The 25,576-nt window shown below is 46.6% G+C and overlaps 1 protein-coding gene across 1 annotated transcript in view; it reads right to left on the bottom strand.

Annotated features, from left to right (window-relative positions):
• Positions 1-458: 458 nt before the first annotated feature.
• KIF17 (kinesin family member 17) overlaps positions 459-25,576 on the bottom strand; it is a 62,458-nt gene continuing 37,340 nt past the window's right edge. The window contains 11 exon segments of the mRNA XM_043996093.1: positions 459-665; positions 4,077-4,197; positions 7,857-7,924; positions 8,492-8,750; positions 13,430-13,661; positions 17,951-18,003; positions 18,006-18,040; positions 18,043-18,079; positions 20,752-20,829; positions 22,202-22,338; positions 22,370-22,870. Coding sequence (XP_043852028.1) covers positions 475-665; positions 4,077-4,197; positions 7,857-7,924; positions 8,492-8,750; positions 13,430-13,661; positions 17,951-18,003; positions 18,006-18,040; positions 18,043-18,079; positions 20,752-20,829; positions 22,202-22,338; positions 22,370-22,870 — 1,712 coding nt within the window. The 3' untranslated portion in view covers positions 459-474.

The following is a 25,576-nucleotide window of genomic DNA, read 5'->3' as shown; positions in this document are numbered from 1 at the left end:
CTTTCCAGTCTCATCCGTGCAAAGGGGCAAGGTGCCCTCGGTCTGAAGGGTGGCCCCCCAGAAAACCCTTGGCGCTGGGGCGTTTGGGGAGGGGTGGTCCGGTAAGGTCCGTCAGGATCAACACTGGCTGGCAGGCGCTCAGTGGGGCTCAGGCTGCAGGTGCAAACAAAATGGGGGAGAGTGGGGGGCAGGAAGACAGCTACTGCAGTGTCCTTTGTAGGAGCCAGAACAGTGCTGTCTGAGTGAATGGAGGTGTCCGTGTCGTGAAGCCATAGGAGTCCTTCCTCGCCTCGGTCCGCCAGCCGGGCAGGCTGAGGGCAGGCTGGAGGAGCTGTCCGCGGCCCGGGGCCGCCTGGCACCCTCCGCCCCCCCCGCCCCCCGGCCGGAGGGGAGGGGAGGCAGAGTCCAGCGCGGCCAGGACAGGGGACAAGCCAGCCCGGGGCGGGGCGGGGCGGGGTGGGGCGGGGGCGGTGCTCAGAGGGGCTCGTTGCCAAAGTTACTTTTGCTTTTCTTGCGCTTGGCCTTGGCAAAGGGGATGTCCAGGGACTCGAGACGGAAGGGCCGAGGCTGGGGCATGTCCGTGGCCTGGGTGGGCGAGATGGGTGTCAGGATGGAGGAGGCGTTGTTCAGGGAGGAGTTGAGCCCGGGCGGCGAGTTATGGTAAGCTGCAGAGACAAGGGGGGCGCAAAGAAACCAGATGAGGAATGCTGAAGAAACCAGACGCCGGCCAGCCATCCACCCCTTCCCTCGTCTACTTTGGGCAAAATATAGGAAGCATAAGACATGAGTCCTTATATTTAAGGGACTTAATAGGCATTCTGGTTTTTTGTTTGTTTTTGGTGAGGCAATTGGGGTTAAGTGACTTGCCCAGGGTCACACAGCTAGGAAGTGTCAAGCGTCTGAGGTCGGATTTGAACTCAGGTCCTCCCGACTCCAGGGCCGGTGCTCCATCCACTGCACCACCTAGCTCCCACGAATAACGTGTACAGAATTTTTGTTTGTCAATCAGCAAGCATTTTATTAAATGTCTGCTCTGTGCCAGGCACTGTGCTAAAGGTTTAAAAGACAGCCCCCCACCCACCCACCCCACCCCCCAGGAGATCAGTCTAGTGGAACTTTTTTTTTTTTTGGTAGAAGATGGGATTTTTGCTGGGGCTTGAAGGAGGGAACCAGGGAAGCCAAGAGGTGGAGCTATTCCTCCAAGTGGTCTCTTCTCCAAGTTAAACCTCATCAATTCCTTTAGCGGATCCTCATCTAACAAGGACTCCAGCTGTCCATGCCATTGTCACTGGTCACCATCCTCAGGAAGTACTTCAGTTTGTCAATATCCTACTTAAATGTGATGCTCATTAAAGAGCATCATACTCCAGATTACATAGAATTTTCCTCACTACAGGGCTGGGAGTTGGGTGATTTATATCATCACCATTTTTTCTTTTCTTCTCTTTCTTTCTTTCTTTTTTTTTTTTGTGAGGCAATTGGGGTTAAGTGACTTGCCCAGGGTCACACAGCTAGTAAGTGTTAAGTGTCTGAGGTCGGATTTGAACTCAGGTCCTCCTGAATCCAGGGCCAGTGTTCTATCCACTGCACCACCTAGCTGCCACTATCATCACCATTTTATATGAGGAAATAGGTCCAAAGAGATTGGGTCACTTGCCTATGATCACACTGCAGGGCCAGAACTAAAACCCAAGATTTCTGTCTCTAAGTCAGAAGTATTCTCCCTCCTACGTCTTGCTTTTAAAAATGGAATTAAGTTGTTTTGTACTCTAAAAGATTGCCATTGATTATCCTTCACAAGGCAATGGAGAGATGCATAGTGGGTGTGAGCAGGCTTCAACCCATTGGGAGTAAGCAATTGTGCAAGAGAAGTGATTTACAGCCGTGGGGTTAAGTTAATAGAAACACCTCCCTATAGACTACGTGTTGACTTAAAAACCCACAAATTGATCTAGGTTGTGTTGTATTTTTATTTATTTTGTTAACTCTTTCCCAATTCCCCTTTAATCTGGTTCCTGGCTGTATCAGACAGCTGGCTACAAATTTGACACCTCTGGTTTACAGGATGTCACTTAAGAAAAATATAATTAGACCGCCTCAGACACTTGACACTTACTAGCTGTGTGACCCTGGCCAAGTCACTTAACCCTCATTCCGCCCCCCCAAAATAAAAAATAAAATAAAGAAAAGTATAACTAGAGAAAAAGATGAATATGGACTGAATATGGAGGAGGGAGAGCAAGGGATAACAGACAGCCTATGCACTCCAGTGGTACCCATATAATGTCAAGGGAACAAGAGGAAGGCTCTCAGCATGTTGGATGGACCAGGGGGAGGGGTAGCTTTATGGAAGAACCTTGATAAGAACCACCCAAGCTAAGTAGGCAGGTAACTGATCTCCATCACTACAAGGAGCAGCCAAGTATATGGGGTCACAGAGCCAATAATTCAGTTGTTTTTCAGTTGTGTCTGACTCTTCATGATCCTATTTGGGGTTTTCTTGGTAAAAATATTAGAGTGGTTTTACCATCTTACAAATGAAGAAACTGAGGCAAAGGTGGTTAAGTGACTTGGCCAGGGTCACACAGCTTATAAGTATCTGAGGTCATATTTGAACTTAGGAAGATGAATCTTCCTGACCCCAAGCCTGGAATTCTATCCACTGCACCTCCTAGCTGCCTAGAGAGCCAATTAACCCTTTTACCTATATGGTTCATTTTTTAACACATATTTTTCCATGTCTCCTTTTTTTTTTTTTTTTTGCAGGGCAATGAGGGTTAAGTGACTTGCCCAGTGTTACACAGCTAGTAATTGTCAAGTGTCTGAGGCTGGATTTGAACTCAGGTCCTCCTGAATCCAGGGCCAGTGCTTTATCCACTGCACCACCTAGCTGCCCCCAACATATATTTTTCTATGAATTATTGGCCCTTGATAGATCAAGTATCTCTTTCCCTGGTGACTATAGCTTACTAATCATTGTTATTTCCATTTCTGTAACACCTGAAGATTTACAAAGTACTTTCCTCATGATAGCTCTATGAAATTAAGAGCATCTGGTCACAGTGGATCCCTGTCTCTCCACTACTCCATGAAAATTTGGGTTTGAATCCCAGCAATGCCACTTAGTGACCTTGTAACCACTGTGACCTTGGACAAATCACCTGTCCTCTAAGGACCTCCATTTCTGCTTCTGAACAACAAGATGCTTGGGCTCATTAGTCACTAAAGACCCTTCTAGCATTAGATCCTATCTCAGGAAAGAGGTCAGTGACTCAATCTCTCATTTCTGGGACTTTGTCATTGGCATCTCCCCATGCCTGAAATAGCTCCTCCTTTCTGCTTCATAGACTCCTTCACTTCTGTCAAGACTCAGCCCATACGGTGCAGTGGATAGAGCACCAGCCCTGGATTCAGGAGGACCTGAGTTCAAATCCAGCCTCAGACACTTAATACTTACTAGCTGTGTGACCCCCGGAAAGTCAATTAACCCCAATTGCCTCACAAAAAAACAAAACAAAACAAAAAAAAGACTCAGCCCATGACCCCTCTTCTACATGAATCCTTCCCTGCTCCCCCATCTCCCTTCCAAGTTAACTTGTAGTTATTTTACATGTATTTATGTAAGTTTTATTATTTTCCCAAGAGAATTGAAATTCCTGAGGGCAGGGGCTGTTTCAATTGTAGTCTTTGTATCCCCAGAACCTCGGACAGTGCCTGACCCATAGAAAGTGCTTAAGAAATGTTTCTTGATGTATTTATATATATGTACATGCTATCCCATCCCCCAAAAGAATGTAAGTTTCTTGGGGACAGGGAATGTTTCCTTTTCGTATTTGTAACCTCAATTACAAAGCCTGGCTTATAAATGGATGGACCGACCAATAGATTCACTAGCAAAAGCCAAGAATTCCACCCTGAATAAGGGACTGAATAAGATTCCATAAAGAACTGCTCTTTCTTCCAGTCCCCTCTGCCCTCCAGAGGCATCAGGGTACTCTGGCTAGTTCTGGTCATAGCAGGCCTTTTACAGTTTGGCCGTGAGGTAAGGAGGAACAGTAAGAAAGGAGGCTACCTACCCAGGCTCTTCATGGGATCCGTGCTGAGGATCTGGCTGGCCCGTTTAGATCGGAAATAGTTGCTGGCAATATTTTCACTGTCACTCCTGTTCAGCATTAGCTTATAGCGATCTTCTTCCTGCTGGGATAACCAAGGCCTGTAAGCTGAGACCCCTCGGTAGGCCCACTCCCCTCCCCACCCCCTCCCCACCAATGCCCACATACAAAGCTCCTCCTGCTCCACCACTGTAGGGTTTACAAAACATTGTCCTTAAGTAGGTAGGGCAGGAATTATTAATCCCATTTTCTAAAGGAAGAAATGAGTCCCAGAAAGGTTAAGTTTCATGAAGCTATAAGGGCCACAGATAGGTTTCAAACTCAAGTCTGGCCACTCCCAAGGCCTTCCCAGTTTGTCCACTTTGCCCCATACTAGTTTCTCTCCTCCCCCATTCCATCTGCACCTGCGGCAGCTGCCATCTTCAATCCTTGTTCCCTATCTAATAATAACAATAATAATAGTGATCATTGCTAGCATTTATAGCACCTACTATGTGTCAGGCATCATGCTAAGTACTTGACACATCTCCTATGATCCTCACAACAAGGGTGAGAGGTAGGTGCTATTACTATTTTACATTTGAGGAAATTGAGGCAGACAGAGATTGAGTGACTTGCCCAGGATCACACACTGAATAAGTGTCTGAGGCCAGATTTGAACTCAAGTTTTCCTGATTCCAGGTCCACTACTCCATCTTTCCCCTATCGGGTCCCCACATCCTCTGGCCATGCCAGGTTGCCCCAAGTTCTTCCTCATCTCTCCAGCTGAAGAGCACGCATTCCTTTTACCTACTCGGGGCCCAGCCCTGTGAGCCTCTGGCCCACCCCTGACCCTAAGATCCAATGTAAGAACATCATCAGTGCCTCCTTTGACCTTCTCAGTGGTTTTCAGGGAGCTCCTGGGGCTCTCCAGCAAAGGTTCCAAGCAGTCTTCACCTTCCCTGTCCATGGGACCTCCCCTCTCTATCTCTTCTCCCTCCTTCCTCACGTCGTGGCAGGTCCATTGGCTGTGATCCAAGCACACTCGGTACATTCTTGTCTTTGCACATACACGCACACCTCACTCCTCCAAGTGCCCTCTTCTCCACCTCAATCCAAGCCTCGACTGAGTCCCACCTTCTCTAACCCTAACCATTCCTGAGCATGGCACCCTCCGACTCCCTTCCGCAAACTCCTGTGCTGCTTGTCCATATCACCATCCGGTTTAGCCTAAGATGCTTTATACTGCTGGTTGTCTTTCTGTGTTTGTATAAAGTCCTAGTACCTGAGCAAAGGAAACTGTCCTAGGATCTGGGAAGAGTGCAGAGTTCACTTTTCTCTGCTATCTCATCTCTAGCCAAACCAACAATGCCATTCTCCATTGTTGTACCCAGGATGGTGACATACATCCCCATCCAGGGGTGAGTACAACACTCAGCCAGAAATGCCATGCACACATGCCACGTGCCCCCAGCCCAGGCCAGTATGGGTCAGCTGGGAGATGCCATGGTCTGCAATAAGAAAGGCACTGGGAGCAATATTGGAAGCAAGAATAAGGAGAGTTGTGTCCCTCTGTTCTCTGCCCTCATCACACCAACGTGGGGTATCTTCCTTAGTTCTGGGCTCCACTATTTGAGAAGGACACTCATAAGGCAGAGAGCATCCAGACAAGAGCAGCTCACTTGGTGAGGGGCTTTGCAACCCATGCCACATGAGAAAGGTGGAAGGAATTGTCCAGAGAAGAGAACACTCAGAAAGATATGTGATAGCTGCGTTCAAGTATTCGAAGGGCTGTTCTGTGGGAGGAAGATTATTGGGTTTGCTCTGTTTGGCCCCAGAGGAGAGCCCTGGGAACAGTGGGTGGAAGGAGTGAAGAAGTCGAGGTTTTCAGGTTTGGGGGAAGTTTCCCTGAAAATTGGTGCCTAGCCATTGGGAGCTGCCCAAAAGCCATCGGGGCAGCCTGTGGCTCCTCCCTGGAAGTCTTCAAGCCATGGCTGTGGGGCTATGGTAAGGGATACAAAAAGGGATTTTTGTACAAGAATGGGTGATTTCCCCTCTGCAGTTAAGATTCTCTAATTCTATGAGAGACAAACAGCAATAATCACTGATAACATTATTTAACACTTTATGGTTTTCCAGCCCATTGATAAGAGTGACTGTTGACTGGAGCACCTCTCAAGGCAGAAGAGGCTGAAATGCCAAGTTTATTTCATTTCTCAACTCATAAAACGGATTGCTGACTAAGTGACTGATTAGCAAGCACCGGAGAGTTTGTGACTAGCACTGACTAAAACATTTCCTTAAAGATGTATATAACACATTGCCCATGGTGTTCCACACTCAAGAAAACCGGCAATAGACATTCTAAAGCGCAAGTATGACTGTAAAAGAAGGTAAGCAGGTAATGTAGTGAGAATTAACGGCAACACAAGGTCAGTGTACATGTGGCAAATGGGACCCAGTGGTTTTTTGTTTGTTTCATTCATCGTTTTTTTTAAGACTGATCTTTTCCGTGTCCCCCCAGAGAAGTCCAGGATTGGTTCCAATCATCCCACTACTGATGGTATGGGAGCTATGACCTGGGCTGGATCACCCCTCCTTAGACAAGCTGTGGCCCCCCAATACTTGGGACTCAACATAATATGCCAAACTTGGTGACATGTAATCATATATCTCACTGAGGCTTAGAACTGGTAGATGGGATGAGCCACCATGCCCAGCCCCAGAGGTTTTGAAAAGCCAGAGGAAGGCTTCTAGCAAAATGGGCTGGTCCTTTGTGGAAGTTTTCAGTGTAAAAACAAGTACAAGGAGCTTGTAGGGAATGGACAGTTGCCGTCTGTACTGAGGGAGGAAGTCCCTATGCTGATAAAATCCTGGATCCATCAGCATGCCAAGTAACAGCAAACGATTGAGAATAGACATAGTTTCGAGGAGTTAAGCAGGGAGAGAATGGTCAACCTTAGCTTCATAAGCATCAGGATAGGGACCTAAAGTCAAGTCAACCCAAATATAGTCCTTCCTCATTTGTGGAGAAGGTAAGAGGTAGGAGGACTGGAACCTGACAATGGCAGTCTTCAAGTTCCTAGGGATGGAAATACTGAGTCTAAATTAGCCTTCCTATTCTCTTAAGTTCCCTTTCCAATTTAAATATTCTACACCTAACATTACTCTCAAGCTCTTTTTTTTTTTTTGTCGGGGGAAGGGGGATTAACTGACTTGCCCAGGGTCACACAGCTAGTAAGTGTCAAGTGGCTGAGGTCGATTATGAACTCAGGTCCTCCTGAATCCAGGGCTGGTGCTTTATCCACTGTGCCAACCTAGCTGCCCCTCAAGTTCTTTGTTTTAAGTTCCTTTCAAGCTCTGACATTCTCTGTCCTAGGGTCCCTTCTAGCTCTAACATTCTGTGTTCTAAGGGCCATCCCAGCTCTGATAGTCTGTGTTCTAGAGACCCTCAATTTTTTTGACCCTCATTTTGACATTACATGTTCCTGATATTTATATTCTAAGGCCCTTCCAGCTCTGACATATTCTGTTCTAAGCCTCTTCCAGACCTGACTTCTGTGTTCTAAGGCCCTTCCAGCTCTGAAATTTTCCTGTTCTAAGCTTCTCCCAGCCCTGACATTCTGTGTTCTAAGGGGCCCTCCTACCTTTGACATTTGGTGTTCTAAGGACCCTAGCTCTGACATTCTTCATTCACTTGCCTTCATTTACCCCATGTTTCTACCAAACTCAGTTCAAACTGCATCATGAGATACTGGCACCTACCGATGGTTTCTCCATTCTCACTGAACAGGCTTTTCTTTGAGGCTTATTCTGTGGTAATGTTGAAACTGCTATGAGAAAAAGAGAAATTGGAGTCACTCCTTACACAAAACAGGCCCATGGGCAAAAAGTCAGGCTCTTCTGACATCAAACCCAGGGTTCTTTGACTACATTGAGCTGTGGGCTTAGGAGAAAGAGGGAAACCTTGGCTAAGCAGGAAGGGAAAAGAAGTGCTTCCACAGGAGGAGATGACAAAGTTCTCAGGAAAACATGGACTCACAAGGAGGACATTGAGTCCATCCCTCCCAACTCTGACATTCCATGTTCTTTGCATTTCTTGTTCTAAGGGCCCTCCCAGCTATGACATTCCATGTTCTAAGGGCCCTCCCAGCTCTGACATTCTGTGTTCTAAGGGCCCTCCCAGCTCTGATATCTGGATTCTAAGGGCCCTCCCAGCTCAGACATCCTGTGTTCTAAGGACCCTTCCCAGCTCTGACATTCTATGTTCTAAGGCCCCTCCCGGCTCTAACATTCTCTTATTTTTTGAGGATTGAAGAAAGAAGAGAAGGCAACCCATACAAGGGTGAGTATAAGAATTTCTAGGTGCCTTTCGGGTCAGAAGCAGTCAAACTCTTTACCTACAGGGAGACTGGTTTTCACAATGACAGGCTCTGGCACCTTCCAGAAGCCATTTTCTTCATCCCAGGATGATTCCCGTTTGATTTTATCAAGGTTGCTATAGTTACAGTCCCGGCGAATCAGCGGCTGCATCTGTTCAAGAAGCTGCTGGAAAAGCATGAAGTCTCGCTCTTGCCTGCGGATAGTCGCCAAGTAATCAATCTTCTCCAGCTCAAATTCTGACTGTAGATCTTTGATCTCCACCTCTGCAGCCCGCAGCTAAAAGACAAGGATGCTGGTGCATGAGGTGGGAAAGGGCATTTCGTAATTTGTCTTACTCATTCACTCGATGACATTTCCCCTCCCCTTCAGCCCATAGTCTGAAAGATGAGGATGCCAATCAGTAAGTTGGGAAAGGGCATTTCATGAGGAACCATATGTACCAAATTATTTATAGCAGCTCATTTTGTAATAGCAAAGAACAGGAATCTAAAGGGGGCTGGCCCTTTAATGGGGAAGAGCTGAATAAATTTATGGTATATGAATGAAATGGGATTATTCTGCCATCAGAAATGACAAAGGGTACTGTTTTAGAGAAACCTGGGAAGTTGTATGAACTGATGCAGAGGCCCCTTCCTTGAGGTATGAGTTACAGTGCTGATGGCTGGGAGTTTAATCTTTTTTTAAAATAATAAACATTTTTATTTATAGTTTTGAGTTCCAATTTTTATCCTTCCTTCCCTTCCTCCCTTTCCCCCTCCCTGAGGCAGTGAGCAATCAGATATGGGTTACACATGTGCGATTATGTAAAACATGACCATATTAGTCATTTTGTACAAGAAAACTTGAATAAAAGAAAAAAATGAAAGAAAGTGAAAAACAGCATGCTTCAGCCTATGTTCCATCAATATCAGTTCTTTCTTTGGAGAACAACTGATGTAATGATAACATTGAAAAGGATAAACAGCTTTGAAAGAATTAACAACTCTGGTCAGCAAAATGATCAACCATGACTCCAAAAGACAGGATATAGCGTGCTACCCACTTCATGGCACGGAGATAATGGACTAAATATGTAGAATAAGGTGTATAGTTTTTGGACATGACCAATGAGGACATTAGTTTTGCTTGATTATGTATAGTTATAAATATTTTGGTTTTGTTTATTTTTAGATGGGGGAAAGGAGGGAAGGAAAATTCAATTAATTCTCATCATTCGCAATAGTTATGGTGCATAAAGTCACTATGAACACTGAATTAGTGAATATTTTGAACCATCGTTTCTAGGGAAAATACAAGGTTAAGTTGCTGTGAGCCTCTGGTTACATTTACTTTAGCACATCACAGAGAAACCTTCAGACCAAAGAATTTCCTCTTCCTTTTTCTGGACATATCGTATTGTTGATTCACTAAGATTAAATTCACAAATACAATGATCCAAGACAATCTCAAAGGACTATTGATGAAACATACTATCCACCTCAAAAGAAAGAACTCATATTGAAGACAGACCGAAGCATGCTGTTTTTCACTTTCTTTCATTTTTTTCTTTTATTCAAGTTTTCTTGTACAAAATGACTAATATGGTCATGTTTTATATAATCGCACATGTGTAACCCATATCTGATTGCTCACTGCCTCAGGGAGGGGGGAGGGGAAGAAGGGAAGGAGGGATAAAAATTGGAACTCAAAACTATAAATAAAAATGTTTATTATTTTTTATTTTGGTTGTGTGTGTGTGTGTGTGTGGCAATGGGAGTTAAGTGACTTGCCTAGGGTCACACAGCTAGTAAGTGTCAAGTGTCTGAGGCTGGATTTGAACTCAGGTACTCCTGACTCCAGGGCCGGTGCTCTATCTACTGCGCCACCTAGCTGCCCCCTATTATTTTTTTTAAAAGATTAAATTCACAGCCATCAGCACTATAACTCATACCTCAAGGAAGCTTATTTAATAGACTATTTTCTCTGTACGATCCCACCTGTGCCTTTATCTAACTCGTTGATAAAAATATCAAACAGCATCAGGCCAGGCCTGGACGCTCACCTGCAGACCTACTTCTGAGATTTTATCAAATGATGAGTGACTTCTATTTGAGCCTGGCTATTCAACCACTTATGAATCTATCTAATCTGGCTGTCATCTACCCCACTATTCTGTTTTCCATAAGAATAATGTGAGATGTTTTACTGAACACTTGGATAAAATCAAGGTAAATTCTATAGCGTTGTCCAGGCCTATCAGTGTACTAACTCTGTCAAAAGAAAAAAGAAAGAACTAAGTCTAGTCTAGCAAGATTCTTTCTTGTTGGAGCCATGTAGGACTTTTTGGGATCACTTCTAGATGACCACAAACCTTCTCTTTTGTAAGAGTTGATTGAGGTTTGGGGACCCCATCTTTGGCTAAAATTAGAAAGCCTTGGGCACGCCCCACACGGCTCTCTCTCCCCCCACCCCACACCCAGGCTTCCTCCGCCCAGTGGGGGTATGCACGGAAACCCGAGCCCCAGCCAGCCTTGGACGCCACCCCTGGGGGTGCCAATGAATTAGCTTGGGGTGTGTAGGTGGTCTTCCTGGGTTTCCTGTGAGAGAAGGGTTTTTTATTCTGGGGGTAGAGACAAAGGGAGGAGACGGGAGGAGGAGATGGGAGGAGGAGACGAGAGAGGAGAGAGAAGAGTAGAGTTCACAATGGTAGGCAAGAGAGTTAAACATGGAGACACAGGGGGATAGAGAGAGAGTTAGATGGGAAGCAGCTGAGTCCGGTGGGTGAGTTTAGAGGTCGTATTTCCTGCTTTTCTTTTGTCCTTATCTCTAAATTTGTTCCACATCAATAAACCCTGGTTTTTTGCTTGTATTGAAAGAAGGCTTTTTAATTTCGTTTCTTATCAGTCTGGGAGAAACAGTTGGGGAGGGGGCAACGTGGAAGAGAGGGGAGGCTCGGGACCTAGAGGGCCCGTTGTTTTCTCAGTCCCAATATTGCAGCTAGCCTCCCAATTAACTCTTCCCATAAATTTGGGCCTTACAGATTGGCGGCCCGTATGGGGCTTAACGAACCTGGGGGATCTTTTAAAACCCCCCTTACACTTTATTGATCATGTTCACTTGCCTATAGTTTCTTTTTTCAATCTTTTTTTAAAACTTGAGGTAACTGCTTTATTCTTTTTTTCAATCTTAATAGTATTTTTTTCCAGTTATATGTAAGATAGTTTTCAACATTTGTTTTTATAAGATTTTGAGTTCCAAATTTCTCTCACTCCCTCCTTTCCCTCCCCCCTCCCCAAGGCAGAAAGGAATCTAATATAGGTTATATATGTACAATCACATTAAATATATTTCCTAAATAGTTGTGAAATGTAAATGAAAGGGAAAAACCTCAAAAAAGAAAAAAAAGTAGAAATAGTATGGTTCAGGGGGCATCTAGGTGGTGCAGTGGATAAAGCACCAGCCCTGGATTCAGGAGGACCAGAGTTTCAAAAATCAGGCCTCAGATACTTGACACCTACTAGCTGTGGTGCCCTGGACAAGTCACTTAACCCTCATTGCCCTGAAGGAAAAAAGAAAACAAAATAGTATGGTTCAATCTGCATTCTAGACTCCTCAGATGTTTGGTCTGGGATATGGAGATGCATTTTCTATCATGATCCTTTGGAATTGTCTTGGATCACTGTAATCCTAAGGAGAGCTAAGTCTAGCACAGTTGAGTCATGCACGCAATGTTGCTATTACTATTATACAATGTTATCCTGGTTCTGCTCACTTCACTCAGCATCAGTCCACTTAAGTCTTTCCAGGTTTTTCTGAAATCTGCCTGCTCATCATTTCTTATAGCACAATAGTAATTCATTATATTTATATACCACAACTTGTTCAGTCATTCCCCAATTGATGGGCATCCCCTCAATTTTCAATTCTTTGCTACCACAAAGAAAGCTGATGTAAATATTTTTGTACATATGGGTCCTCTTCCCTTTTTTATGATCTCTTTGGGATATAGACCTAATAGTGGTATTACTGGGTCAAAGGGTAAGCACAGCACCATAGCCCTTTGGGCATAGTTCCAAATTCTTCTCCAGAATGGTTGGATTAGTTCACAAATCCACCAACAATGGGAGTGTTCCAATTTTTCCACATCTTCTCCAGCATTTATTATTTTCCTTTTTTGGTCATATTAGCCAATCTGATAGGTGTGAAGTGGTACCTCAGAGTTGTTTTAATTTGCATTTCTCTAATCAATAGCGATTTAGAGTATGTTTTCATATGGCAATACTAGCTTTGATTCTTCATCTGAAAACTGCCTGTTCATATTGCTCAAGTTAGGGAATGATTTATATTTTTTATTTCTTTTGGTGAGGGCCATTGGGGGTTAAGTGACTTAGCCCAGGGTCACACAGCTAGTAAGTGTTAAGTGTCTGAGGCTGGATTGGACTCAGGGTTCTCTTGACTCCAGGGCTGGTGCTCTATCCACTGTACCACCTAGGTGCCCCTAAACCCGTGGTTTTGACCCTAATGCTGACCTATGCATTCTTATCTAAGGGAGAGGGCTTTAGGAGTTATTCAGTTCAGCCCCTGATTTTACAAATGGGGAAACTGTATCACAGAGAAGAAAAGTGGTTAGTACAAAGTCCTGGTAGGGCTACAAGTAGTTGTGTTCCAAGTTCAATGTCAGGGACACAAAGAAAGGAAAAAGACTGTTGCTGCCCTCAAGATGCTTGAAGTCTAAGGTAGATGTACAGAGGCAGGTACAACAGGGAACAGGGAGAACAGGAAAGGCCTCCTACAGAAGGAAGAATTGGAGCTGATTCTTGGAGGATGCTGAGGAAGCTGAGAGGCAGAGAAGAGGAGGGAGGGCACTCCAGGCATGGGGCCCTGCCAGTGCAAAGGCCTGGAGTGGGGAGATGAATAGCAGGGCTGGGACTAGCGCTGAACCCCTCCCTCCATGCCTACGCCAGACTGGCATTTACCTTTCTCTGCATCTTCTCCAGGAGTTTGCTCTTGGCTCTCACTTCCTCCTGAATGGAATCATAGACATTCAGGAGCACCCAGTCGCCACTGTCCTCATCAGAGTTCTGCAGGGCGGCCACCAGCTGCTTCTTCCGCTCATCTGCGTACCGCTTGCGCCGCTTCAATTTCTCCTTCAGGTCCTTGTTCTTTGCTTGCTCTCCTCCCACCACCTGCTGCTCCAGCATATGCAACCTGGGGCGTGCAGTGAGAAAGATGACCGGCTAAGGGGATGAGGGGAAGAAAGGGCCTGGGCCTGACATCCCCAGCCAGGAATGGGCACATGTCTGCACCCCCTACCACAGCCAGGGCCAGGCACTGGGTCACTGGGTCTTCCTCTCAGAGGGGAAGATGTAAAAAGGCCAGTAGAGAGAAATGGACTGGGCTGAGAAGGTGACCAGATCTCACTCAAGGCTCTGCCATGAGCTCACTTTGTGTTCAGGAGTCAACTCATTTTATTTCTCTGGATCTATTTCCTCTTCCATAATATGAAAGAATTGGACTGGGTGAGCTCTAAGGCCCCTTATAACTCTGACATTCTGTGTTCTAAGGCACACCTCCCCCCTTCCAACATCCTGTGTTCTAAGGGCCCTCCCAGCCCTGACATTCTGTGTTCTAAGGACCCTCCCAGCTCCGACTTCCTGTGTTCTAAGGGCCCTCCCAGCCCTGACATTCTGTGTTCTAAGGACCCTCCCAGCTCCAACTTCCTGTGTTCTAAGGGCCCTCCCAGCTCTGACATCCTGGGTTCTAAGGGCCCTCCCAGCTCTACTAGCCTTTGTTTTTCCCACTCTGTGCTTTAAAGGCATGCCTAGCTGACAATTGGCCTCTAGAAATCTTACAGGAAAAATCACAAACGAGGGTAATTTTCCTCAGTTCTGGCAATATTCCCTCTACCTCTCTCCTCCTCCAAACCCTGTTGTCGTTCCTGGTCACATGCATCCTCTCTCCCTGATAGAAGATTCCTCATATTCGTGTGTCAGAAATTCCAAAGCATGGTGGAACGTCTCTCACGGCACGTCCCAGTGACTGGCAGTGACCCCTGCTGCCCTTGCCATCTTGAACCAGTCTCCATTTCTCTGAGCCTCTATTTTGTCATCTACAAAATGGCACTAACAGCGCCAGCCCAATCTGCCTTGGAGCACTGTTAGCAGGTCAGTCAGATCTCATTTTGGGGCTCTGCAATCTTAGGTTCTTGATGTGCTCTACTTTTCGCCAGTGGAAGAAGAAATGGGGAGGGCTCTTACTTTTCATCAGTTGCCCAATGAACTTGAAATTTTTAATCTACCTCTCAGTGAAAGAGGTTGGGTTGTCTTGATAATTATTCCCCAGGAATAGAGATCACATGAGTTTGTCTGCCTCCAGTCACTTTTCCCATAAAAACTTCCATTTGGTTGCAAATATATATATAAATAAATCTGTAAGGGCCCTTAGAACACAGAATGTCAGAGCTGGGAGGGGCCTCAGGACATAGAATGTCAGAGCTGGGAGGGCCCTTAGAACACAGAATGTCAGAGCTGGGAGGGGCCTCAGGACATAGAATGTCAGGGGCTGGGAGGGCCCTTTAGAACCAGGATGTCAAAGCTGAGAGGGATCTTAGGAACAATGAATGTCAGAACTGGAAGGGGCCTTATGAACACAGAAGGTCAGAGCTGAGAGGGTCCTTAGAACAGAATTGCATTATGCAAAGTTCCCTGCGCTCCCAGTGCAAGTCCTTGCCCTTCCTTTCTGTCCTCTTCCTCAGACCTGTCTTTCCACAGCTGGTGTTTGATTTAAACTGTCGAATCAGCAGGCCTTTGTTGGCTACCAAACAGATCTGCTTGGCTAAGCAGTGGGGGAAGCTCCCCCCACCCCCGGACATCCAGCACAACCCAAGCTCTTCTCCAGGCACTGATCACCACATGCCTGGAACACCAGACAGCCTCAGCCTGCTCCCAGACGTCCTGGGAAAGCTCAGCCCACCCTCTGAGTTTCCTTTCTCCCTTGTTAAAATTAATAATAAGGATGGTGACTGCAGCTCACGTTCCCTAAGACTTCAAGGCTTACACAACATATTCCTCCCAACAGCCCTGGAAGGCTGGTGATTCGAGGCTTAGATTTTGGAGAAGGGACTCACTCAAGGTCACAAAGGTAGCAGGAGAGCCAGAATTCAAACTCAGATCTCTTGAATCCCAGATTAAAGAACATGCCACCTTATATACACATGAACCTGGATTCTGTACCCTAATAACCAAGCATGGCCCTGGAAAAGGAAGGAAAAAATCCACTTCCCTCCTTTGTTTGAAAGGTGAGGGACTACGGGTGTGGAACGTTGTATACACTATCACACTATCACACGTCAATATGTTGGGTAGTTTTGCCAAACTGCAGTAGGGTGGGGTTATGCTTGTTATAGGGAATGGCTCCCCAAAATGAGGAGGCTGAAGGTGAGTATTAAGAAATGAACGTGATGCAAAACAGGCACCAGGAAAACTTTTAAAAAACAAAGTAAGAGGGCAGCTAGGTGGTACAGTGGATAAAGTATGGGCCCTGGAGTCAGGAGGACCTGAGTTCAAATATGGCCTCAGACACTTGACACTTACTAGCTGTGAGATGCTGGGAAAGTCACTTAACCCTCATTGCTCCGCAAAAATAAATAAATTTTTTTAAAAAGTGGAAAGCTCTTTCCAAGCATGGTCAAGCCAGGAGGCACAAGGGGGAGTATGGAGTTCACCAGAGCGTCCTGGGATCAGGACAAGGGGATTATCTTCCCAGGAAGATCCATTCATGTCAGCATTCATTCAGTCTCCATGCACCCACTGTTTACAGAGGACTGTGCTGGTCCCTGCTCTCCTAGAGCTAACAATGACCACACACACACACACACACACACACACACCCTGTAATCCTTAGCACCAAGGAAGCCAACACTTAATTCGAGAGGTCCCTGACTTGAGAGAGGAAGTACAAATATAAACACTGAGCTTGGGGCAAATGACCCAAAAGGCATCCTCTAGTCAACTTTTTTTTCATTTATTATTTTTTTGCATTCATTCATTCATTCATTCATCCATTCACTCATTTTATCATTTATTTATTTATTGTTGGGGGGCAATTACGGTTAAGTGACTTGTTCAGGGTCACACAGCTAGTGTCAAGTGTCTGAGGCCATATTTGAACTCAGGTCCTCCTGACTCCAGGGCCCATGCTTTATCTACTGTGCCACGTAGCTGCCCCCTAATCAACATTTTAAGAGAAATGCAATTGCGAGGACATTCCAGGTCATTGCTCCTTGGTGGGTACCCAAAGACCCTGGGACACAGCAAGATCCCAAGAGGAGACTGAGAAAATGAAAAATTGACTTGGGGTCCAGCCACTGGGACAAAAAGGTAGCCTCATCTGATTACGTCCTATGTTAACTCATTATTCTTTTTTTTTGTGGGGCAATAGGGGTTAAGTGACTTGCCCAAGGTCACACAGCTAGTAAGTGTCAAGTGTCTGAGGCTGGATTTGAACTCAGGTCCTCCTGAATCCAGGGCCGGTGCTTTATCCACTGCGCCACCTAGCTGCCCCTTAACTCATTATTCTTGCTAACGAGGTGCTAGAAGTAGAAAGTGACGGAGGAAATATAATTAGGAGCTGTTAAAGTTTGATGCTCTGAACAAGGCTCCTATTGCATAGCTTTAGTTATAGCTCTGTGCAGATGTGACTGTGTTATCTCACACCACAACTTTTCCTTTTCCAAGAGGACACACCTAGAAAGCCTCCTGGTATGTATCGGTGCAATACTGGGAGAAGATCCATGAGATCCCTGAGAAGAGCTTAAGGCTGGGGAAGCAGTGGCACCTCTAAGTAGGCAGTGGGGTGACACAGAAGATCTGAGTGCTGCACTTGGACACAGGAAATCCTGAGTTCGAATCCTGCCTCAGACACCTACTAGCTGCATGACTTTGAGCAGGAGGCCTATTGCTTCTCCCTTTGTATCTCCACTCCCTAGGGAGGCTTTCCTGAGGAAATGAGAAGTACAAAGTACACCAGGGTGCAAGAACACAGCTGGGGGTAGGCAGAGCACAACATTCAGGAAAGGAAGGGGGAGGCTTCCTGACCAAGCTGATTTTTCAAATTCTATTTCACAGAATTCTAGAATGGCAGAGTTTGGAAGTTCCTTAGAACACGGAACGTCAGAGCTGGGAGGGTATACATGTCCACTTCCAGTCCCCTTCCCTCAGCCTAGTTCTCCTCTTCTGGATATAGTATAGCTTGTGAAGCTTGTCAGTGTCATTTCTGAATCTTGGACCCAGATGTGGCAAGAATGCTCTAGCTATGGTCTGCCCAGGGCAGAGTAGAGCACAGTCCTCTCGCCTCCCTCCATCACTGACCTGGGATCTGGCTAGCTGTCCCTCCTGTGATCACCCCAGACGCCCATGGACGTCAGCAAATACTGGCACCCACACCCGCCCCTCTCTTCCCACCAGGCCCTGCTGAGGCCCTCTCCTCCTGCGCTCGACCTGGCCAGCACCTGCTCCTGGTTCACCGTCGCAGGGATTTCATCTGTCACCAGCCCGCCACCTCCACTCCAATGCTCTCTTTTTTGGGGACCCCACATGCTGGGCTACCTGTGGTGGCTGCTCAGCCTCCTGCACAGGGAAAGAAAGGAGACAATGAAGCTTCTACAGGTTAGAAAGATGGGGCCAGAGAAGGGAGAGCAGGGAAGCAGGTCAAGCACTGGACAGAATGCAGAGGGGGGACAATGGACTCTTTCCTCTCACTCTTCTGCTCCATGAGGCCAAACGACTCCTTTCTGTCCCCAGAAGTCAGCCTGCACTCTCCCACCTCCACACCTTAGCTCACTCTATGCCTTCTTCCTAGAATGACCACCCACCCTTCTCTCTCTTTTTTTTCTTTTTCTTTTTTTTTTGGTGAGGCAATTGGGGTTAAGTGACTTCCCCAGGGTCACACAGCTAGTAAGTGTTAAATGTCTGAGGCCAGATTTGAACTCAGGTATTCCTGAATCCAGGGCCGGTGCTCTATCCACTGCGCCATCTAGCTGCCCCACCCTTCTCTCTTTAGCTGTTACATTGCTGCCATCAATAACCAGCACAAAGCCATCTCCCCCACCAGGCAAGCTTCTCCCAGATCCCCCCCATGTTGGTACCAACCTGTGCTCTAGAGCAGTGTTATTCTCACTGCTGAGGCAGTCAGCACAGGTGCACATGGTCCACTATATGTAGGCCCCAGAGACTGGAAAGCCCATCCATTCCAATACTCTCCTAGTACCCACTTTTCCTCAGGTAAGCTCCCTGAGGCCCCAGTCTATTTCACTTCTGCCACTACCCAGCACAGTGCCAGGCCCACAGGAGGTATTTGCTAAGTGCTTGCTGATTGACTGATTTATTTGAGCAGTTTCGACTTCTCTGACTTCTCCGTTGCCTCTAATCCTGTCAGCCCTAGATCTCTGATCCTGCAACTGCTCTGGGAACAGTACCCCTGCTTACTGTCCCTTCTAGCACTAAATCTGTGATGCTGTGAACCTGGGGTCTAGTGTAGAATAGTGGAGAGAGCACTAGATTTGGGAGTCAGAAAGACCTGGCTTCAAATCCCCCCTCAGACACTTGCTGTGCCACCCTGGGTGAATCACTTCTCTCTTTGCCTCTGTTTCTACATTTGGAAAAGGCAGGGGTTGGATACTAAATTCCTATGACTCTACTCCCTATTCCTGTGACTTCTCAAAGCAAAATACCCTCTTTCCTGGCCACTGCTTCCCCCTTTGTGCTGTGTTGTCTCCCGCCCTGGTAGAACAGAAGGTCCTTGAGGACAGGGATTGTCTGACTTTTGCATCTATATCCCTAGCACTTAGCACAGTGCTTGGTGCCTAATTAACACTTCCATTTTTCTTTTCTTTTTTTTAAATGTTCTATACTTTATTTATTTATTTTTTTTTTGGTGGGGGCAGTGGGGGTTAAGTGACTTGCCCAGGGTCACACAGCTAGTAAGTGTCAAGTGTCTGAGGTCAGATTTGAACTCAGGTCCTTCTGAATCCAGGGCCAGTGCTTTATCCACTGTGCCACTTAGCTGCCCCCAACACTTCATTTTTCACCCACTCATTCTGGCACAGAGTCTCAGAGGTCTTGCCCCAGTGATACTATATACTGTCCTTATTTCTGACTTATCTTTTTTTTTTTTTGGTAGGGCAATGAGGGTTAAGTGATTTGCCCAGGGTCACACAGCTAGCAAGTGTCCAGTGTCTGAGGCTGGATTTGAACTTGGGTCCTCCTGAATCTAGGGCCAGTGCTTTATCCACTGCGCCACCTAGCTGCCCCTCTGACTTATCTTCCTGCCAAACTCCATAAGGACTGGGATGAGCATCTTATTTAGTCGTTTATCTATTTATCTACCTATCTCTTCATTTATTCATTATTCATTCATTCATTCATTTATTTATTTGTTGGTTGGTTTGTCCATTTATTTATTTTGGGATGAGCAGCTTAACTAAACTTTGGCTCTGCCCCCCACACCAAGTCCAGCATAAAACTGGGACTTAATGCATTGAGTTAAAATCAATGAATTGAATTCCCTCAAACCCCAGGAAAGTCTAAAGCAAAATGCTTAGACAAATAAAAAAATGTTTTCTTGCTTTATTGCAATCCCCAGGGGACTGGGTTCAAATCCTGCCTCTGACACTTATTATCTGATATATGTTGCACTTTCCTTCTCATTTATAAAAATGATAGGTTGGGCCTGAAAGCCTGTAAGGATCCTCCCAGCTCTAAATCGATGATTCTGAGAAGAGCCATATCTCGGTTTTAAAGGAGCTGAGAGCAGGAAACTTGAGTGTTACTACTTGGTGTCTCCAGCAGGAGGTAATTCTGGCCTGTCATCTAAGCACAGGGGCAGGTGGACCCCCTCCCATGGGCCCCACCCTGATGGCCCCAGGGTAGCAGCACTCTCTCCCGTCTGGAAACTACCTCATTTACTTGGCACATAGCCTGTTTCTACTCTTCCATACATGTGGTATCTCTCCAGCAGAATATCCACTCCCTGAGGGCAGGGACCAACTCATTCTTGTCCCTGTATCCCCAGAGCTCTAGCACACAGTAGAGGCTTAATAAAGGTGATGAATCCAATTCCTGGAAAACACAGAACTAGTCCTGATTCCATAACCAGAGGATGACTGCTCTGCCGCAGGGCATTCAGGGAACCAGGGAGATGCTGGGGGACCCTTCAAAGCTGGGACCTTTAAAAGCCCTGTCTTGGTGAGCTCCTTGGTCAGTGTTCCATGTGGGAAAAGCAGAGGTGAGCAGCTACTCACGCTTTTGGGAGCCGTCTCAAAGGCAGGCTCGACTTCAGGCTTGATGTCACTTGGCGGTAGCAGGTCTGTCATGGAATACTTGAAATGGGGAGGGACGAAAAAGGGAATGGGGTGATCTGAGCAGCAACTGCCCTCTCCTAATTACTCACCTCCTCCCTTAACACTGGTATCCAACACCTTCTCCCCCTGCATTGAGGAGAGGAGAGAGGAGAGAAGGGAAAGGGAGAGAAAGGGAAAGATGGGGGGGGAGGGGAAGAAGAGAAAGGAAGAGGAAAGAAAGGAAGGGAGGAGGAGGAAAGAGATGAAGGGAAGAGGGGAAGAGAAGGAAAAAAGGGAAGAAGAGAATGGAGGAGAGAGATGAAGGGCAGAGGAAAGAGATGGAAAAGAAGGAAGGGGGAAATGAGAAAAAAAGAGGAGAAAAAAAGGGGAAAGGAAAAGAGAGAGGAGGAGAAATAAAGAGGGAGAAGAGATGGGAGAAGGAAAGAGATGAAGGGGAAAAGGAGACAGAAGAAAGAAAAAGAGGGAGGGAGAATGGGGATAAAGAGAGGATGGATCATAAATAGAAAGGGACCTGCCAAGTCAATGAGTCCAACCCCTTCATTTTACACTTGAGCCCCAGAGAAGTTACAAGACTCATCTAGGGTAATGAAGGGGAGGAGCCAAAAGGGGTGAATGAAAATAGGAGAAAAGGGAAGACAAAAAGAGAGGGCAAGAAGACAAAGGAGAGCTGAGGAAATGAAGAAGGGAGGAGATTGGATGAAAAAGGAAGGAGATAGTACTGGAGAGAGAAGGGACAGAAGAGAAGGGCAAAAGAAGGAAGGAGAGGAGGGGAAGGGGGGAGGAGGAAAAGGAGAGAGGAAAAAGAGTTCTTTAGTCAGAGGAAAGAGGAGGGGGAGCAGCCAAGGATAGTCTAGAAGTAAAAGACTGGGTTGAATTCTTCCACACGATAGAAGGAACAGCATTCTCCATCCCGGACACTTCCAAGTCCCCCAGCCTCTTCCACCCACCGCTCAGACAAGGGCACTTCAGGGTCTGTCTCACCCCTCAAGCAAGCCTCCACCCCCGTCCCTCCTCCCTCCAACCTCCCACAGCTCCTCCACCTCAGGAATAACTGAGGAGCCTTTTACCCCCCACCCCTAACAAAGTCATCGGCAGGACTTTTCCCAGACAGGACACTAGAATGGGCACCTACCCAAGAAATTATCCGACTTACAAAATCCAGTCTATGTGTCCCCAGTTTTCTAGAGGGCTAGACTTGTCCTCCCCTCTGCAAGGGTTCCCCGAGTACTACTGTGCCCACCCCCAAGGCATCAAGGCAGAATGAGGGGCACCATGATCACCCATTCTAGCCATGCCCTTCCAACGTACTGTGCGCAGAAGGCGTGCCCTGCTTTACCAAGTCAAGAATGGCAAACTTCCCTTTATCAGGTCACCATAAAGCAAAAGATACCTCCAGTGGAATTTCTGACTCCTCCAGTTTGTTGGCAGCTGCAGAAGAGATCTTGGACAGCTTCACCTCCAGCCTCATCGAAATGGCTAGCTGCCCGGTGATCTGCTCAGCCTCTGGAGATGTCATGTCGAGCATAACGGATGCAAATACACAAATGTCTGTTCCAGGGGGGCTCCAGGGGGGGCTGCAGGGGGGGCTCCAGGGCCTGCTCAAAGACGTCTTCATCCCTGAAGAAGACTTCAGGCCTGGGCGGGAGCTCATCCGTGGACAACTCGTCAGGCCTGAAGGCAGCGTCAGATGTGGCCATTTCAGATGGTGGCAACGGGGCCTCCGGCTCAGCGGGGATGTCTGATGGAAACGGCTCTTCAGACACAAAGGCGTCTGCTTTGGGGGGGACTTCAGACAGGAAGGGGGCCTCAGGTAGGAAGGAGGCCTCAGGCTGGAAGGGCACCTCAAGCTTGTCGGATATTTCTAATGAGGGGACCTCCAACAGCGGGACCTCCAATGATGGCACCTCCAACAGGGAAGCCTCCAGTTGTTCTTCAGCTTTCAGGAGGTCTTCACACTTGAGGAGGGCTTCGGTCTTGGCCAGGGTCTCAGCCTTGAGCAGTTCCTCAGCTTTGGCCAGTGCCTCCGCTTTGGACAGGGCCTCGGCCTTCAGGGCAGCCTCTGGAAAATGAAAACTTTTTTTGTTGCATCTTTTATAAGAGGTAGAGGGAGTGTTACGCTCAAGAGATAGTAGAGGTGACTTCCCCAAACCCAGAATCATTCCACTAATGGCAAGTTTGTTCCAAATTGTCCCAAAGCACGCTCTCTCTAGAGGGCTAGTTTACATTCAAGGCCCCGAAGGGTCAAGCTTCAGCCAGAAGAGTCTCCTCACTAATCCCCCGACATATAGGTTGATTGCTGCCTCTGTGTCTTTGGTTTTTTGTTTGTTTGTTTCTGTGGGGCAATGAGGGTTAAATGACTTGCCCAGGGCCACACAGCTAGTAAGTATCAAGTGTCTAAGGCCAGATTTGAACCCAGGTCCTCCTGAATCCAGGGCCGCTGCTTTATCCACTGTGCCACCTAGCTGCCTCCTCTGTGTCTTTTATCATGGCATTTTCCCCAACTATGATGTCCTATCATTCCCTCTTACCCCACTCCCCTTATCCAAACCCTACCCATCCTTCCAGGATCAGCTGGATGCCCACTTTCAGAAATCCTTTCCTGACCAGCCCATTGCACTGAGATCACTCCACCATATCATGACATCTGTGATAGGTGTGTAGGCACCCAGGTGCCTGAGTTCAAATCCAGCCTCAGACACTTACTAGTTCTATGACCCTGGGAAAGTTGCTTGCCCAGGCATTTTCCTGGGCATTTTTCTGCTCCTGTGTGGGGCTTATCTCCCCAGTAAGGCTATGAGTTGCTCACGGCCAATCTTTTTTTTTTTTCTGTCTAGGGATCTATGTAATCAATGTAAGGGAAATCCCCTATGTTGAAATTCCTCGCCTCCCCTAGATTCAGGTCAGCAATTCACCTGCAAATTATAGTCTTATAAAGTTGCCTGGGGACAGCGAGAAAAGAAATACCTCACCCAGGGTCTCATGGCCCCCCTGTATCAGAGGTATGCCATACCCAAGGATTCTTGACTCTGAATCTGGGCCTTTATGGACATATAACAGGGACTCAATAACTCCATTCCAAGAATAATGATCACAAAGATCACTCACACTCACTAACGTGCTTTATTGGTTATAAAGTGTTTGTCTTCTGGGAGGGCAAGTTTTATCACCTCCATTTTACAGATGAGGAAACAGGTTAAGATAGCAAATAACTTGCTTTTGGGGTTTTTTTTTGTTTTGGTTTTTGGTTTTTGTGAGGCAATTGGGGTTAAGTGACTTGCCCAGGGTCACACAGCTAGTAAGTGTTAAGTGTCTGAGGCCGGATTTGAACTCAGGTACTCCTGACTCCAGGGCCAGTGCTCTATCCACTGCACCACCTAGCTGCCTCAATATTTATTGTTTTGGGGTTTTTTTGTTTTTGTTTTTGTTTTTTGTGAGGCAATTGGGGTTAAGTGACTTGCCCGGGGTCACACAGAGCAAATTACTTGCCCAAAGTCATGTTGGTAATAAGCCAGGACTAAACCCCAGGTCTTCTGTCTCACGGAATCACAGAAGGGCAGAGTGGTATAATAGATAGGGTGCCAGAAACAGAATCAATTAGATCTGGGTTCAAATCCAGCCTCAGACAAGCTATGTGACTCTGGGTGAGTCACTTCCATCCCTCAGTGACTGTTTCCACATCAATAAAATGAGGATGGGGGCAGGGGGCAGGACTGGATGGTCATTTAAGTCTCTTCTAGGCCTAAATCTGTCCTTCTAAGATCTCATGATCCTCTATAACAAATAGTTTGCTTGGGAGGGAAACCCACCCACTGACATTGGTTACTTTGACTATTGCAATATACCTTGTTGGACAAAAAGGACATTCAGAACCTTCTCCATGGCAGGAGATGAGTATTGGCCTTTTCTTGGTTTTTGTTTTTGGGGGGGTTTTTGGTGAGGCAATTGGGGTTAAGTGACTTGCCCAGGGTCACACAGCTAGTAAGTGTTAAGTGTCTGAGGCTGGATTTGAACTCAGGTCCTCCTGACTCCAGGGCTGGTGCTCTATCCACTGCGCCATCCAGCTGCCCCATATTAGCCTTTTTTAAAAAAGGTCCCACTGCATAGCATTTGGCTTTGTACACAGTAAGGATTAGTGAACACTATTAAGACATAGTGGACTTTGGGTAGGGAATGAGGCATAGATTTTCCTTTTTTCTGGTTCCAAATTCTCTTCCTCCCTGTATCCTCTACTCACCCATTGAAAAGGCAAGAGATATGATGCCTGTTAGACATATGAAGTCATACAAAGCACATTCCCTCATTAGAGGACTATATATTCAAACACGGCTGGCATGTTCACTTGTTTTGCCTGATTGTAACTATTCATTACCAAGGAGAATTCTATCAGGGACAGAGGATTCATTGAGAGGTGATAGCGATAGAAGACAAGAAAAAGGCATCCATAAAACATTGAAGAAGACAAAAAGCAGGGATGAGCAGAATTTTCAAACCATGGAATATCTCATCCTTTAGGAATAAACAGAGCACCCCTGAGCCACCATTGAGGAAGACAAGCCCTTTGGGGTGTTTCCCCAGCCCTAGAGACGGACCACCTCAAATCATCCTGGTCTGCTCTTCCATGGGGTCAATGGCAGGCCTTTGCTAGCAGACGCCATATGTAGTCAGGAAAGATCACCTGCTTCCATGAGAATCAAAACCAAGACTTGGCCTCATGAAAACTGGGCTTAAACCACAGAGCCAAATGGTTCATAAGACAGACAAAGGT

Source organism: Dromiciops gliroides, chromosome 3, assembly GCF_019393635.1.
Source record: "Dromiciops gliroides isolate mDroGli1 chromosome 3, mDroGli1.pri, whole genome shotgun sequence".
Lineage (NCBI taxonomy): Eukaryota > Metazoa > Chordata > Mammalia > Microbiotheria > Microbiotheriidae > Dromiciops > Dromiciops gliroides.
The sequence above is the reverse complement of the archived record's forward strand: the minus strand, read 5'-3'. Positions and strand labels throughout refer to the sequence as shown.